The 18565-nt window shown below is 40.9% G+C and overlaps 2 protein-coding genes across 2 annotated transcripts; one reads left to right on the forward strand and one right to left on the reverse strand.

Moving 5' to 3' along the window:
* The first annotated feature begins 5182 nt into the window (after nucleotides 1-5182).
* On the forward strand, nucleotides 5183-17151 carry Pxn (Peroxidasin). The gene is given in 6 exon segments (XM_071701053.1): nucleotides 5183-6076; nucleotides 11178-11695; nucleotides 12615-13416; nucleotides 13806-14160; nucleotides 14252-16302; nucleotides 16304-17151. Coding segments are annotated over 6 exon segments (4101 nt in total). The 5' UTR covers nucleotides 5183-5876; the 3' UTR covers nucleotides 16479-17151.
* LOC139769743 (acyl-coenzyme A thioesterase 13) lies at nucleotides 16597-18523 on the reverse strand. Its single transcript, XM_071701058.1, has 3 exons — nucleotides 17522-18523; nucleotides 17166-17353; nucleotides 16597-16861 (listed from the first exon to the last, which is right to left on the reverse strand). The coding sequence occupies exons 1-3, from the start codon at nucleotides 17600-17602 to the stop codon at nucleotides 16696-16698; spliced, it is 435 nt and encodes a 144-aa protein (XP_071557159.1). The 5' UTR covers nucleotides 17603-18523; the 3' UTR covers nucleotides 16597-16695.
* Nucleotides 18524-18565: the final 42 nt, after the last annotated feature.

The following is an 18565-nucleotide window of genomic DNA, read 5'->3' on the forward strand; positions in this document are numbered from 1 at the left end:
GCCACGCCTTTATCTGAATTTAATGTTAGCATTAATCACGTCGCATTATTGATGCATAGATTGATTTTAATTGATTAAATATACTTAATTCTCAAATAATATTTTACTTGTGTCGTGTGTCGCCTCTCTTTTAAAGAGAGTACGAGTGGTGCGAATCCTATTTAATTTCAATAATATTCACAGGAATTTTTGAAGCAGATACAAATAAAAATTCGGTTTCCCCTGTCTATTATATTTTTTATTATTTCATTTATTTATATTTATATATTACTTTTCGCGATCTATAAAAGCTGTTTAAAAAAAAATCAATTTTTTAGAATTTATCGAAAAAAATTTTTATACTTGGAAAATGATCTGATTATGAGTGATTATTATACAACTATTTCGTTGATTACAAAAACAACACGATAATTGTTATTTAATTATTCGCTAAATATTTAAATAGATATAAATTGCTCATGAAGGATTGTTTTTCTTTTATTTTCCCATTTTCTTTAGTCCACATTCGCGTAAAAAATTGTGTCGCCAATTTCTTGAGTGAGTTCTTCTTGTCAATTTCAATCGGCCGCGGCCTAGCTGCACCCTGTGTCGATGGCAAATTTTTTGCCAGTACCACCATACTGACCGTACCGTCTACCGTCCTAAAGGACAGCTCCGTGATGAAAGCGTGCTGCAACAGATCGACGCTGCCTAAATATTGAGTCACGGGCTATTTCTGTAGCCGCGCCTCGGCTATAAGCCCGTGAGCCCGTGACATCCAGCGGCAATGGCGCATTTCAAATTATTGTGGCCTTACTCGGATGAGATTCTTCTCCGCATGTATATAGAATAATAAGCGCATAAAATATTTAAATTGAAAGCAAATTATTCGTATCTTATATCTTATTCAGGGTTGGACAAAGTCCCTCGTAACATGAGATTCTATAAGCTCTCTTTTTCAATATTCACATTTTAATTGACGCAAAGAAATATTATCGACCTTCGAAAAACTGTAGGTGCGTCCTATCCCTAATGCAAGGTGATGTGCATTCAGTCGATTCTATTCAGCGATTTTTATCATAAAGTACGCGTTACATTATACATACAGGAAGATTGCGATTAACCTTGTTCTATTTAGATACAGGAAACTCGACTTTACCTATATCCGAAACACATTTGGCATACAAAACGTTTCGGAACGGTATTTATGCATGGCATTCAACATTCTTTATCTTAGATTTTCCAATTAAACAGTCGAGACAACACTTGATGTCTTCTTTTACGTTCATAATTTTTAAAGAATTAAAATATTGGTATAATTAAATATAATATCTATTGCATTGCTTAACTCTAGGTGTTATTACTACCCTTAATTTTTATCTACGTCGTTATTACTACCACAGGTCTGAGAGCATCCGTTATCTGCTTATAACTCATTGTTAGGCAAATATTAATACCTTTTTTTAAATCCTTTTTTTTATCGGAACGTCAAAGCCTGTTTAAGCAAAATTACATAATTTTATTTTGGAACCAAATATAGGAAACAATTAAGTTGTAAAACAAGCTTAAAACAAAGGAGAATTTTTATATAATCAAACTCTGAAAGTTTCTATTCAGTTTCTATTCTATAGATATAAAGAATAGAGATTGTAGACTATAGACTATAATAGATGGTAGTAATCTAGCTAAGGTTAAAAGCTCATTTGCGCTCTCCAAATGATGCACATATATTACAGTTATATAACAATAATTGCTTCCTACATGGTTGAGGAGGTAACCACGCGAGATCGATTCTGCAATCGCAGCGACGACATCGCGTTACATTGTGATGAATTACGCAACCGATATTCATCGGTATCGCGATGCAAATTACAACGCTGACGATATCTACGCCCCTTCGCAGTTCGCAGTTCGCAGTTCGCATCAGTCCTTCGCACATCTCACTGATCTCACACATCTGCAAACCGACAACCGACACGATGCAAGGACGAGCTAAAATAGATGAGAAGGCGAGAATGAACTAATGAAGAGCGGAAATATCTCGGTGAATCTGTGACAAATGGATGCTTTCTGCACCAATCTAAAAACAGATCGCAAAGAATCTTCGAAAATAGCAAAAATTTGCGCGCTGCGAATTGCGCATAAACTCGCTGATTTAGTTTTAAATGCAACCACATCTATCGTCTCCTTTATCCTTTATCCTTTTCGTCACTCTTTTCTCGTCGTATTTTCTCGTAGGGATAACATAGCATCTCCTCAATTACGTTTTAATTATTTCGATTGATTAAGCACTGAGAAATTAAAAATCGCACGCGGTGAGGCGGTGGCCTGATTTGGACAATGCCGTCAGTGAGCGACTAACATTCAAGTCCTTTGATCTCTCATCTGATATTTGGATGACGGATGGTATCTCGAACGGTCTTCATCTACATATGCATCTACGTGATACAATCATCCCTTTTCTCGAATCAGCATTTCTTCTATTTTTCTGCTAAAACTAAACTAAAACAATCGTAATTTCCTTGTACACGGCATATAAGGAGAGTCGTATACCATATCCTTCGGCAGTCATAATCGCGTCATAAAATGATGTACCGCCTTCGACGACTACGGTTGTGAGTTGTGACTTCGTGACTTATGACTCGCTCGGGAAATTTCATTTGCTATATCCGCGCGTATTTCGTGTCAGCAGCGCCTACTCGAGAATCTCAGGATTACGCATCTACCGTTTTAGGTAACGCGGTATCATCGTCACGAACACGCCACTATAGTATAAGTGACAAGCATTCCAACAAGTTTCATTGTCAGTTATCTGGCAAAAGAATGCATAAGCTTAGCCATAAAGCGTGTATTCAAAGAATACAATTTACAGAGGGGATATTCTAGTAGTGTAATTTAATCTTTATGTATAATATTGTTGAAAAATTATTTAGCCATAATTTGTATGGATTTTAATTAGAAAGGCCAAAGAGCAGCAGGAATTAATTTAACAAACGTACGCGACACGGTATTCCTCTCATTTCAGGATGACAAATTAGACATCAAACGATATCGATTCTCAGATCCTTTACCTTTACCGCGATCCGCGATACACGTAAACACGTACGGTATAGAATACAGGCAGAGAATACGTATACAGTCTTCGTTAAGAAATAAGGTCAACGAATTTTCCTCCGCATAACTCCCGATATGTAATGTATGCGGGACGTCTGGTGCATAAAGTCTATAATCTAAAGCGCGTGTCTCGCGCGGTGCCCCGCCGCCGCCGCCGCGCCGTCGCGATGCCGACTAAAATCTCACGTCGATCACCTCGATGTCGATGAATAAGGATACATTTTTTTTTCCAATAAAGTAAGTATAAAAGAAACGTAAAATTACCATAAAATAAATATTTTAGTTTGTAGTATTCCAATCGATAAAAATATTATACATCTATAAATTGGGTTTACGAAGCGTACAATAAGTCAAAGGCTGAAAGGCAAAGACGCCGCAACAACAGAAAACATTGATTGGTTGAAAGCAACTTCGGCTTCAGATATATTTACCGATTTTTAACAGTGTTTCCTTATTTTATATATTTAAAACGTACGACAAACTGCTCTTGACGAAAAACTATACATATATCGTTGTTCCTTATAGCGCGAACGTTTATTTGGCTTGATCGCCACAATTATAAGCATTTCAGATCTGCACTCTGCAGGTCTCGTTACAGGCTACAGGTTGTCGCAATATCACGGGTCGCGGATCGCGGGTTTGCTTGGGCAACTGCACACGCGTAAATGCGTAAACTTAAGCACTACCGTTCTTACCGTAGGTAAGCTAAATATAAACAGCAATAGCAAGCCACTAATGGATCGATTCGACTAATGCTACTTCCCACCCTTCTCTCCGTTTGACTCGTTTCATCGTACGTACCTACTGTGAGTCTGTGAGCAACGTGGCGCTCGGTATAAACGTATAAACAAAACGTTCACGCCCACGAGTATTACGTCTACGCAAATCCAATCTACGCTGCTCTATATTATAGCTCTATGCCATGTTCCAGGTTCCAGGACTTCCAGGTTTCAGGTGTGCACTGGAAAGTGGACACCTGGAAACGTGCACACGTCTACTCGTCGTCCACTTGTTCTGCCTACTCGCCTACTCGCCTACTCGCCTACTCGCAACGCGAATAAGAGCATGCATAAGCGAGTATGAAATAACAGTCATCTTAAGATTATCTAGATACACGGTATATGGCAAGCGAAAGTAAAATCCGAGATATGTATTTATATAACTTTATCAAAACTAGAATCTATGTAATAAATATCAGCAAATGAGAGATATATCGAGTGGAACGGTCAGAAAGGAAGGAAAGTATCGATACCACGATTATTATTAATATTCTCTCCGTCCTGTACAGAAGGTATCGATATCATGTATTTCTATTGAAAAGGATTATTAATACCTTAATGCCACCTAACAATAAACAAAATACACACACACGCACACGCACACGCACACATCGCCACGAATTGATACTAGTAAAATTTATTGAATTTAAATCGACGGTGCCAACTGTCAAGAAGCTATTTGAAGCAAAGTATATAACAAAATTGATATCTCGTCATTATTGAAAGCAAAATATTGATATTGAATCTAAAACGGATACTATTGGAAAAATTAGAGACATATCTTAAAGAATGACACGAGGATGTTCTACATCTAAAATCGCAAGAGCGAGAGAAGATGACGAGTTTTAATCTTTTCTTTTTTTAATCATTTCTGAGCCATTGCATTGGTTTGTATAGTCATTGTCTGAATAAGTCTGAAGCGAATCGAAACGTTAAAAGTTTTTTATTTTTTATTTTTGAATGAATAAACAATTGAATGAATTTAAGCTCTTATTGGCACGTACTTCTCTCACGACGCGCGCCGGTGAAATATAATCTCGTGACTCGCAAAGCAAGTCGCGTTGGCAGGTTGGCAGATTGGCACCGCGACCATCGTAACCATCATTAGTATGGAAAACCTCTTCTTCCCTAATTTGCGTATTATTCTCGTACTCTTGGACTCGTAGCAGTCGTAGCGTTACGAGCTACGAGCTACTAGCTCGTTCAACGTGCCTCGACGCGACGCGGCGACGGGCGACGTGCGGTGACACTGACACGAGAATGAGAAACGGAGCGGAGGGAGGAAAGCGGAGAGGAGCGAGTCGCGAGTCGCGAGTCGCGAGTCTCGTGCTCGGGGAAGTCTTTTGTACTCCCGCGCGACGCGATGAATCCTCTCTCTGGACGATCGGGACGAGCGGACCCAACGAGAGGTCCCGACTCTCGACTCCCGACTCCCAACCGTCCCAACTCCCGGGACGCGAGACGCAAGACGCAAGACGCAAGACGCGAGTACGAGTCGCGTTTAGGTCGCGTAGCGCGCTACAGGCTTTCAGGCTACAGTAGTGGCTGCCGCCGCTCGGGAACTGGACGGCCAGCCGTGGCCTTCTCGCGCGTTTCCTTTTTCCTCTCTTTCTTTCTCTCTCTCTCTCTCTCTCTTATTGTAATCGGCACTGGCGACTGGCCTTCTTCTCCCGGAGCGTATCCCGACAGTGATGTTTCTCCCTGATGTTCGGTATTGACTCTTGTCCGACCGGATTCTCATTGATCCTCGGACACACGCGGTGAAAGTACTCGAGAAAGGGAAAGAGAGAGAGAGAGAGAGAGAGAGAGAGAGAGAGAGAGAGAGAGAGAGAGAGAGAGAGAGAGAGAGAGAGAGAGAGAGAGAGAGAGAGAGACAGAGAGTGCGCGCGTCCGACAAACTCCACGTGGTGCCGCGGCACCCTACTTCTCCTGTGGATACACCCCTCGAGTACCCTGAACCCTGAACCCTGAATCCCGCGACGATCGAGCGAAGAAGGAGGCGACATGAGGCCGACCGTGGACCTGTTCGTCTGGACGTTGCTGGTCCCGCCGCTCCTATTTGCGACGGATCCCTCGCAGAAGGCCGCTGGAGCAACGGTAGAATGCCCGCATAAATGCGTGTGTTACAACAGCACGATGCAGGTGCGATGTATGTTCCTAAAGCTGGCCCAAGTACCACGGGTGCCCGCCAATGTCACCGTTCTGTAAGTCGTCTCTTTCTTTGTTTCTTTGTTTCTTTGCAAAATCATTTTCTCATATCATTAGTTTAATTTAAAATATTATTCGAAATTTCGGTGTTGCATAACGCGTAAAATGTTGTTTGAAATCTTCCTACACGCGCGAAAGTACGATGCTTATAATTACACGAGAAATTGTCTGCAATCATCGTTGCTTGATAACCAATCAACGTAGGTGGAATTGTGGTGAATGATGAAAGGTCAAGAGAAAGTGCGTTAAAGTGCACATTCGCTTATAGGAAGGATACTAATCGAGACGTATGATCAGTTAAGAAGATCGCGACTGACTACGGAGCGTTTTCTCACATGCAGTGCAATGGAAAATGCATTTGTACTCTTCGCATCGTGTTTCAATGGTAGAATTCCTTATTCCTCTAATGCCCCGAAACTTGTTTCAAGAATTCGTCGCACTGTACATTATAATTAATAGAAGACTAAAAACTAAACTAAAAAAAAAACTAATAATTGCATTGTAATCGATCTGTGCAATTATCTGCGATAGATCTCGAAAGAGAAAAGAATTTCATTACTTAATACTGGAAATATGCTCTCAGAGAATTAATCACGTTATAATAATCGATAAAAATCGTAGCAAATGCGTAAATTCAAAATAGAAGTCTAATTTAGCGAGCGAACGTATAAGTTATCGATTTGTGAAGCAAAGTAGATCAACAAAACCGAAGATCGCCGACTACTTGGAACTATATATATAAGTTACGGTTACGATGCGGCGCGGGCGCGGACGCGGACGCGGGCGCGGCGTTAAAGTGGAGTTTCGCAGAAAGGAACGGAGGAGAATGGAGTAAAGCGGTTAGCTGAACGAATTCGATGCACATGATGCCACAGACTTGTTTAATCCGACATTCTTAATACTGCGGCATTACCTAATAAATAATGTATATTTATTTTATGAATATATATTTTCGACATTTATATCGAGTCGACTTCGTCACGGCAGACTTCGCTGCCTCGAGAAGCGCGTATTTCAGAAAAAAAATTTAATACTTGAATTAACAAATGATAAACGTGATAAAAAATGTGATATCTCAATGTGTAGATGTAGATGACCGACTATTTTATCATTTCACCTCGATTTATCTCGCGCTGATACGTGTCATCGATACCGCATATAGTATCATGCCCATAAATTTCGACGTGCTCGTTGGAAAAAATAAAAGGATAATCTGCAGTCTGTATGAAGAATATACACGAGTTCTTTATCATTTTTATTGTAAGTCATTTACATTGCAAAATCTCGAACAAAGATGGAATGGTATGGCAAACATTGGCGAATCAGTTTGCGATTCTGTGAATCAGCGATAAGTGCTATTAATTCTATTTATCTTTAGTCTTAATGTGACTTCGAATATACATATATCAGTACATTGGATTATAATCATATATATATATATATGTGTGTGTATGATACTCGTTGTTATCATAACCATCGACAGGGGGGGCCGAGGACTATCATTTATTACTAATTATTACTTGCTATTATTTGCTACATATTAATTTAAAAATTTCATCTTTTAAAAATAAAGTTTAATATATTTCACAAAAGGATTATTTAATAGAGAGGATCACCATTTAACCATGACCCTATTCTGCAATTATAGATGACACAAATCGTTGTGTAACCTTAGAACACATTGTGGAAATGTAAACCCTATTAGAGAACACAACTACTTCTGTTTTATTTTATTTATTTTTTTTATTGATACGTGATCTTTTCTCTCATGCGACTTGTTAATATAAAATAAATAAAATTTTTTATTATATATATATTTACATAAGAAATATATTTTCTCATTTTTTTCTTTTCATTATAAATAATTGTATTCTTTTTCAACATTAAGTTCTGTTTCATTTTTTCTAATTACAATCTTATTTTATCTAAACTAGTTGACCCTTTTAGAAAAAATAACTCTCTCTCTCTCTGTCTCTTATTCATCATTTTTAAATAGCGACCATCTCGAATTAATTCTCTTCAAAGTTAGAAAGTAGATATAACGAGTATTTGGAATACATTATACGATGCGGCTCTGAGATATGAAACTTGACTCTTTGATTAATTCTACAATCACTGCTCATGCGACGGTGATGAAATTTTATTGAAATAAAGAACAAGTAAACACGCAACTCATAGAGGTTCTGCACACACATATTATGTCGCGTATGAAGCCTGAGTAAGCCAGAGAGAAGTTCTCGGCGTTAAATTTCTTTTCTTCTCTGTCCTTCTGTCTTTCTCGCACCATCCTACGCTCATATAAATGCGATTATAATTTACATTAGTCTGCCTGTTATTTCCGTAGCGATGAGTGATGAGCTATCCAGCGCTCTAACATATTTAACACGATATTGTCGATTGTCGGTTCACGAGATCATTCAAAAACATTTTATTTAACTAAATACAAATAACAGATTCTCTACATATAATATGTTTGTTAAGAAAAAATTAATGAATAAGTTTCATCTTTCTTTTGGCAATTTCAATGTTAAAGAAGCGGCATGAATATAAATTGTATTGTATAACTCTTTATACGTTTATTTGAGAAATAGTTAAAAATTGATCTATTTATTTTTGTTTTACCATACACAGATGATAACAGCAATATTAATTTAAAATATCTTATACGAATCTGCGCGGAGTCTTTCGACTATACGAAACGAGGCATATTCATTTGAGGATAACGTAAATTCCACAAGGGGACAGTGTCCCCTTATATCATCGTTATAGATATTCTCGGTGCATCTCGATGAATCGAGTGGTGAAGCCGCGGCTTCGATGAAATTCGATATTTTGATCGAGCGAAATACGGTCCAGAAGAGACTGGATCGTGTGTGTGTGTGTCTCTTCCCGGAATCATTCTCATGTATCCACTTCATCCGCTGTTATTAATGCCGTTAATTCGCTCGCGATCTCCGTTATTAATACGCGCGTTCCATCACGCGGCGTTAAACGAATAAACCACCGATATTTGTACGCATCGATGCACATTTCTATCGATGGCGAACGATCGAAATGGCCACGTGCGATGACTGGCGTTAGAAATCAATAATTCGACGTCAAAATGCATTTACATATACAAAAGGCAAAAAGCAAAATGCCAGTTTAAAAATTCAATTTTTCAGACGAAACTTGCGAAGAATAATGTTACGTTATTATTATATTAAAGAAATAAACATTTATTATTTTATAGATAAGACAATATTTTACAGAGGAATCATTCAGATAGAAACTTCCAGTGCTTACGTACTACGTACGTAAAATGGTTTCTCGGTATTTATTTAAACTCTTTTAATATTAATAAATGTAAAGAAAAATTGTTTGTCTAAAATAAACAGCACTCTTCATTCATTGATATTGAATTTATTGTACGTATAAGTTTTCTTTTTGGATAATCGTAATCAAAATTTTTAAATAGATTTATCTCATTTTGTAATTTTAGAACTTGTTTTTCTTTCATTACAATAATCTAAATATGTCAACACCGATAATTTTAAACTTGCTTTGTTCTACTTTCCAGATAAAGATGTATATAAGTATTTCTCGTGACTCGCTCCAAATTTCGTAACGCTGTCAACATTAACGCAATATTTTATTGAGGTCGCGTTTAAAGTATTTAATTACCGTGAAATGTGCAATTAAATTGTTTGCAAAGTAATCTAAGGTCACACTGAAGAACTGGAGCTAATTACATCGCTTTCTTTCGTAGAAAATAGCACTATCATTTTGTAATTGATTCATTACCACCACAGTTTATTGATATCTTGTGTGCGTGTGTGTGTGTGTGTAAAAATTATATAAAAATAAAAATTACCGCGTATATAAAAATTATCATAAAACGTAATGTAAACATTTATATTAATATTCATTATTCAATATTGCATATGCTTATATAATTTGTAGAAAAATACAAAGGCTATCGCCGTGTGGAGAATATCCGCCAGTTACAAATCGGGCTTTTTCTATTCTTCTCTCGGCACGCGTACTCGCGCCGACGCGACGCGACGCGGTGACGATTCGTTGACACGATAAGAAGGTTGAAACTTGAAACATCATCGGGTCAAGCGCGAGAACTCAAGTCAGTAATTTAGAAAGGAAGTAATGTACAACGAGTCGAGTAAAATTATTAATTAAGGAGACGCTCTGCGGCTGATAACTAGTGGAATATCTTCGCCACGCCACGCGGCGCGCCGCGCCAAGTCGTAATAATTATGCGGTTATGCAATGCGTTTTACGAGTTTGATAAATTTTTGAACTATTAAACCATGCAGCTAAATATCCTATTAATTACGATGCATGGTACTCGCACTCTGATTTCCTTATTGACATCATACGCGTATACTTGTACCGTTAATAAGATATATATATATATATATATATATATATATATTTAATTCAATAATCGTAATCTTTTCTAATAAGCAGATTCACGCGCGTAAGTTTCGAATCAAGTTTTCGCAAATCGTATTTACTAATCGATTTCTATTTATCTTAATAAATATATTACTTGTCTATCGAAGAAAGCATCATTGCTGTTTACTTCATCTTATATCCCGAAAAGCGCTTATGAATACTTGGTTCGCTCATTTTACTAAACAAGTGGGCGGATAGCTACGGTATTCTCGCCCACATATGAAATTCTCTTCAGATATATTTATCTCACATTTAGCGTAAAATGCGATCATCGAAATGTAACCGTCTGATTTTGAAGATCTAAGATCGTACATGAGATATTCGTAAAAATATAAATAAAATTCAAAATCAACGACATTATCCTATTTGCTTCTATTGCTTCTATCATATCGGTAATCTGCCACGTCGGCGATATAAGGCTCTCTCTTTTGACACGCTGCAATATGCCTTTCTCGCAAAAGATATTTATTATTATGACATTTGATGACAATTGATGACGTTCACATTTAATTTTCGGCAAAGTATGGCTCGTCCGCGATTTCTCAAGAACAATAGAACGTCTCGATTCTTTCTATCTGGCACTCATCCTCGATGGCGACTCGAGGCTCGAATGCTCGAATGCTCGAATGCTCGAAATTCTTTCAGAGATCTCCGATTTAACAGCATCACGGAAGTGCGCGCGGGGTCGTTTGACGGACTCGACAAATTGCACACTCTGCTGCTGAACGACAACCACATTCGACGGCTGCCGGTGGGCGCGTTCGAGGGCGCACCGAATCTACGGATACTCTACTTGTACAAAAATCGCATGGAGCACATCGCGCCGGGCGCGTTCGCGGGGCTGCCACGACTCGAGCAGTTGTACCTGCATCACAACCACCTCCGTGAGATCCGACCGGGCACGTTCAACGACCTGCCGGCGCTGGAGCGTCTGTTTCTGCACAACAACAAGCTTCATCGACTACCGGCGGACGCGTTCGTCAACGTCGGCCCGATGACGCGGCTGCGTCTCGACAGCAACGCGCTCATCTGCGACTGCAATCTGGTCTGGCTGGTGGAACGTCTGCGGGACAGGCCTACGGAGATGGCGGCGATTTGCCAATCCCCGCACAAGATGAAGGGTCGCTCCCTAACAACGATGTTGCCCGAGGACTTTCATTGCAGTTGAGTATAGAATAGAATAGCGGCCGGCACCTCGCTCACGCCAAACCATCGTGAGATAGATTCATTTATCTTCTGTCATTATCATCTGAAAGCAACATATATACTGTATATATATATAGAAAGAGAGAGAGAGAGAGACTCTTCTTTCTTTATTCCGTGAGATTAAAACTCCGTAAAACTTGTAATATCCTCTCTATTAATTTTATATCTTAATATCTATATCGTTCATCAAACTACTGAAATTTTTGGCTTTCGAGTCTTTTATTTTTAGAAAACAAAAGTGAGTAAATATGCTCTCCACTGTTTCTCCATAACAAAATTTGCTTTTAACATAACAATAAAACTTCGTTATGGAGTGAATTTATCCTTTGACTCTTCATTTTTATTGTTCATTGTTATACGTGTCAATTATACATACCTCATATGATTTTGACATTATCACTGATGTCTATCGCGTGATCCTTCACCGGAAGACAATTAAATTCATTTTTCATTCAATTGACTGCCGCTAATTAATTCTATAGAGCTAAGCTTTCGAATCTCGATGATAGTAAACTCTGAAATTATGCTATTATCAATTTATAGAAGATTATATTTAATGTATTTTATAAGTATGTATGTACAATCGTATATTTCTTTCTTCCTGTTAATATTAAAATACAAGAACTCGCAGTGGACAGAATCTCAGTGGTAAAAGCAGATAAAACAAATAGATATATATATATGTATGTATATATGATCGCGATATACCAAAGCTAAAGAAGTTCTGAAGTTGTATAAAAAAGAGACGAGAAGAACGCGAATAAAATAAATAATCTCATCAGTCATCAGTGTCATCACACACATTAATCTAATTATTTATCTAATTCTAATTTTTCTTCAAAATCTCAGTCATATAACAAAAGATTCCTTTCGCAGCGAAACCGCGCATTATAGAAGGCCCGGAAGACACCGTAGTACGATTTGGTGACACGATAACGTTGAGATGTCGAGTAACGGGTGATCCGACGCCGAAGATCAAATGGATGAAAAACAAGTGGAGATACTCGTGGGAAACGGATGATGATAACGAAAGGTACGCGATCCACGAAGACGGTGAGAAATACGTGATCCGCGAGGACGGCACCTTGATCATCTCTGGCACGACCGAGCAGGACAGTGGGATGTACGAGTGCGTAGCCAGCAGCGACATGGGCTCGACCAAATCTAGGAAGGCCAGAGCGGTTATCACGGCGGCGTCTCGGTTGATACTCGCTGAAAGGCCAGAATCGCAGAACGTGAGCGCCGGCACCAACGTGACCTTCTCCTGTCGAGCGCTAGGCAATCCCAGGCCCGCGGTTCGCTGGCTTCGAGACGGCCGATCAATCTCCTTTGGCGACAGAATCTCGCTCGAAAACGATGGCACCTTGCTGCGTATCCTCGCGGTTAAGGAAACCGACGCGGGCAAATACGAGTGTTACCTCAAAAGTATCGATCACATGGTCCATCTCTTCGCGGATTTGAATGTTGTCGACTTCACGGCGCCTCGACTGCTCTTCAGACCGCAAGACATGGAGGCGGAACCGGATGCTACCGTCGAGGTACCTTGCCGGGTCGAGGGCATCCCGAAGCCAGTGATACAATGGAAAAAGGACGGTAGCGCGCTTGAAGGCAACAGGATCAAGATTACGCGTGGGGGGAGTCTTGTTATTTTTAACGTGACTCCGCAAGACTCAGGCAGGTATGTATAAGATTGGGGTAACACGGCCTTGACCACGCTGGTCGTTGGTCGTTGGTCGTTGGTCATTGGTCATCAGGCCTCTCGTTTTGCACGACAAGATTACACGAGTTATTTTTGTGAATGCGCGGAAATGATTTCTCGTCGAGATATCTCCCCTTGAAGAAGAATAATTAGTAATTCGGACAATTAATGACATTTAATGCATACATGTTGCGATTGCATTAATTTGACGATTCTATAAAATCTTTGGCTATTATACGTTGAAAATATTAAATAAAAAGTTTGATACACGATACACGATGACAAAAATTGATATCGAGCTATCGTCAACCTCCTCATACTCCTCATACGATACAACACTGCTGACTGCAGTCATTTTCCTTTTACAGATACGAGTGTTCGGCTATAAACGATTACGGCCGCGCAACTGCCGATGCTTTGGTGCGCGTTCGGCAGCCCGGTGCGGCAGCGGATACGCTCGTCATACGAGCCTTCCAAAGTGCCACCGAGGAGATCGATCGTGCCATCAACAAAACGCTATCGTCTCTCTTTAATCCCGACGGCTCATCCAAACATAATCCATTCCGGGTGGCACGGTTTCCGAACGCGATCGGTCGCGCGGCCGCCAGACCCGCCGAGCTCTTCGAGAGAACTCTCGTCAATATCCGACGTATGGTGGATGCTGGCAGTAAGGCAAACGTGACCGATGAGTTTCGTTACGAGGAAATCTTGACGCCTGAACAGGTAAACGCGCTACGTGCTCTCGAGTACATCGAGCACGAGCACGTTGTATCCTAAAATAAATAATTATACGTGTACGCGCGTCCCGTTTTAGGTCAAGGAAATTGAACGATTGTCCGGATGCACCGGTCATAGACGTCGGCAGAATTGCACCAACAGGTGCTTCCACCACAAATACCGGACCGTGGACGGCAGTTGCAATAATCTGCGCCATCGTACTTGGGGCTCGTCGTACACGGGATTTCGAAGAATTCTGCAACCCATCTACGAAAACGGTTTCTCGATGCCGGTCGGTTGGGAGAAAGGACGGCGGTACTACGGTTATCCGAAGCCCGCTGCACGCCTCGTGTCGACCACCCTGATCTCTACTCACGATATTACGTCGGACGATCAGATCACCCACATGGTGATGCAGTGGGGTCAGTTCCTGGACCATGATCTCGATCACGCGTTACCATCGGTGTCGAGCGAGTCGTGGGACGGGATCGACTGCAAAAAATCCTGCGACAACGCCGCGCCCTGCTTCCCAATGGAAGTGCCGCCAGGTGATCCGCGCATCAACAACAGACGATGCATCGACTTCGTGAGAAGTAGCGCCGTGTGCGGTTCCGGGGCGACCAGTATACTATGGGGTGGCCTGACGCCTCGGGAACAGCTGAATCAGTTGACCAGCTACCTGGACGGATCGCAAGTCTATGGCTACGACGACGAGCTGGCGCGTGATCTGCGCGACTTGACGACGGATCGTGGATTGCTCCGGGAAGGTCCCACGCTTCCCGGTCATAAGCCTCTGCTGCCGTACGCGTCCGGCCAGTTTGTCGACTGTCGTAGGAATCCACTGGAGAGCTCGATCAACTGCTTCGTAGCCGGGGACATTCGCGCGAACGAGCAAGTGGGCCTACTGGCCATGCACACTTTATGGCTGCGCGAGCACAACCGCATCGCTCGCGCGCTACGCGAGATGAATCCACACTGGAACGGCGAGAAACTGTATCAGGAAGCGAGACGTATCGTCGGCGCTGAGATGCAACACATCACTTATCGGCACTGGCTGCCGCGAATATTTGGACCGGCAATCGACGAAACTTCTCAGCTCTGGCCGCCGTACCGGGGCTACGATCCCAACATCGACGCCAGCATATCCAACGTTTTCGCCACCGCCGCTCTACGTTTTGGCCATTCGCTCATCCAGCCGCGTCTCGAGCGCCTGAACGCCTCCTTCCAACCGATCCCTCAGGGTCCTCTCGATCTGCGAGACGCGTTTTTCGCGCCCTGGCGACTGGTGGAGGAGGGTGGCGTCGACCCTCTGATCCGAGGTATGTACGTCAAGGCGGCGAAACTGAAGCTGCCCGAACAGAATCTCAATGTCGAGCTCACCGAACAGCTGTTCCGTACCGCGCACGCGGTTGCCCTGGATCTGGCGGCGATGAATATCCAGCGAGGAAGAGATCACGGGCTTCCCGGCTATCTAGAATGGCGCGCTTATTGCAACATGTCGCGCGTGGAGACATTCGAGCATCTCGCTGACGATATCAGCAGCAGTCGAGTGAGACAGAAGCTGCGCGAACTGTATGGCCACCCGGGCAATATAGACGTCTGGGTCGGTGGTATTCTCGAGGATCAATTGCCGGGGATGAAAGTCGGACCGTTGTTCAAATGTCTCCTATTGGAACAATTCCGGCGGACCCGGGATGGCGATCGGTTCTGGTATGAGAATCCGAGCGCTTTTACCGCGGAACAGCTCGCACAGATCCAACAAGCGTCACTAGCCAGAATCTTGTGCGACAACGGCGACAATATTACTCGCGTGCAACCCAACGTGTTTCTACTGCCCGAAGGTCGTAATGACTATGTCAGTTGTGACGAGATTCCTTACGTAGACTTGAGCGCGTGGTCCGATTGTTGCGACAATTGCGAGGATCGCGACAATACTATTTCTCGCGTGCGTACGCGTAGGGAAGCTGAGAAATATCTTGCACCCAGTCGTGACTACGTCAAGGACATGGATTCGTTAAATCGCGACGAGAAAGTCGAATATTTGCAAAGGATGTTCGAAGAAAGTGATCGGGAGGCTAAGACATTGCGAGAGCAGGCTGACGATTTGTCGCAAAGAGTGAAAGAACTCGAGTCACTTTTAAAAGACATTGCAACACGACGATAGAAAGATCATCCTTTCTCTCCTCTCTATCGCAGATAGTCGCGCTCTTGCAATCTTGCATTTCAGATATACGCCATATTCTTTATGCAGTTATATTGTTATAAATAGAAGCATTTGCAGAAGTAGCATCGCGCGATCGTTAGACGTTTGCACATACGTATGATGCGATACAGGCCGAGTATTGTGTATACTCAATATACTCAATACTGTATACGACATACGTGTTATACGTATCGCAGCAAAGCTTATTGTTGAACAATTTTTATAGTAACGCACTAATATAAAACTCCTGCACTTTTTATTACATACGTTGGATATGTACATTAGGTACACTATATACATTTATCGACATTTATAAATCAAGCTAATAACCTCTAGTTTCATTGACTAACCGATCCGAGATACTTTGTTTGTTGCCCACGAGCAACCACATCCTTACCGTCGTTCTTTGTAAGCTCCACTGCGAGGAAAGCCAATTTCTTCCCGGCACGCACAGTTTTAGCATCGACCGTCACTGTTTCACCAGGAAATGCAGCCTTCAAAAACCTGTGCCATTAATTATTCTGTTGTACAATCTAAGCATTTTTGCATATTTTTTTACTAATAAAAATTACTAAGTTACAATCGTTACATTTCAATTCAATTTCTAGTCTCTCTAACCAATGTATATCGTAGATTGCATATACATTTTTACATCAGTGTAGAGCAGATTTAATTTATCGAAACATGCATGAAGAAAAGATTGATAATGTGATTAGCGTAATAGAGAGTAATTTCAAATGTGTGTGTATATAAAAATGATTAAAATATAATAAAATAAAGAAATTTGATAAAAATTTGATATCCTTACGTCACATGCAGGTCTACAGAAGCACCAGGAGGAGGATCAGTTTTGTGAGTCATTAATGCATATGTAGATACACAGTCTATAATGGTAGTGGTAAAACCACCATGTAAAAAACCACCGAGATTTAAGTGCTCTTCCGCCACAGTAAATTGCGCTTTGCATTTTCCATCGCCAGCTGACAGTAATCTCACCTATTCAGAAATCATGCATACACAATGTATAAACAACATATATTGGTATCTTTATATATATATATAATAGGAAATAGATAACACAAAATAATTGCTAGGTTTAGAGCTAGGTATCTAATTAGATACATAAAATATTTTGGTGAATTAAATGAAATTTCTTGTACTCACATTTTTCATACATCGACCAAAACCTTTGCTATTCGCTATTTTCTCCAAAACAGCTTTTACAAGTTCCATTTTGCACGACATGGTCTACTATGCTGTCTATGCTCTTTGACTGCTTTGACTCAATTGATATCTCACACTGTCTCACTCAGTCACACTTTGAACCGAATAGCTATATAGTCGAGTAATGTAATTTGTAAATTGTTTTTTCATCCTTATAAACCTTGCACGATACGCATCAGACCACGATATCGAATATATGTTTACAATAAACGTCAATCACTTCTTCTTCTTTAATTTATATTGGCTCCTGTCTCTTTAAACGTCAGTCACGATTCATGATTTACAAATAAAATTACATTATATACGCATATGTATGCACATACATGCATATATACATACGACATACGTGTAAAGGCCCTTGCAGTGGCCTTGCACAATGTCAGATTCTCTATTGCCTCATGCCTGTACTGGCCTGTACCTGACCTGACCAATCACAGTGATTTGATTTTATATGGCGCTTTTAGTGATTGGTCAGGTATAGAGATTCTAAAGCAGGGGATCGGACAATGGGCGCGTTCAGCAGATCAAGCCGCTGAGTAGCAGTCGAACGTGATTGGCTCTTACTTTTAGAACCAACCAATCAACGCAGAGTGTTGATAAGACGAACTCAACAGTTGTATCTGCTGAACGCGGCCAATATGTGCCGTCGTGAGGTAAAACCGGATATGATGTTTTTGACGGCGGTTTATTTTGATTGTTGAATCAGTTGAATAAATATTACAAGTTGGGAAAAGAACCGGGTATCTGGGTCTGGGTACCCGCGATGACTTGCGGACACACACACACATTTCCGAGTTTGTGCTTTATAATTATCGTCGTGTTGCATCATCTATTGTTTGAACTATTATTATTATCATTACCAGAGTTCGAAACACGGGGAATAAATCCTAGAATGAACCGAGTGCCAATATAATTGAAAAAGAAGAATGACTTTTATACAGGCTAAGATTTCTCTTTTTTTTTTAAGATTAGGAATAAAACTAT

This window comes from Temnothorax nylanderi, unplaced genomic scaffold (genome assembly GCF_030848795.1).
Source record: "Temnothorax nylanderi isolate EJ_2023f unplaced genomic scaffold, tnyl_v1.0 TNYL_tig0024_pilon, whole genome shotgun sequence".
Classification (NCBI taxonomy): domain Eukaryota; kingdom Metazoa; phylum Arthropoda; class Insecta; order Hymenoptera; family Formicidae; genus Temnothorax; species Temnothorax nylanderi.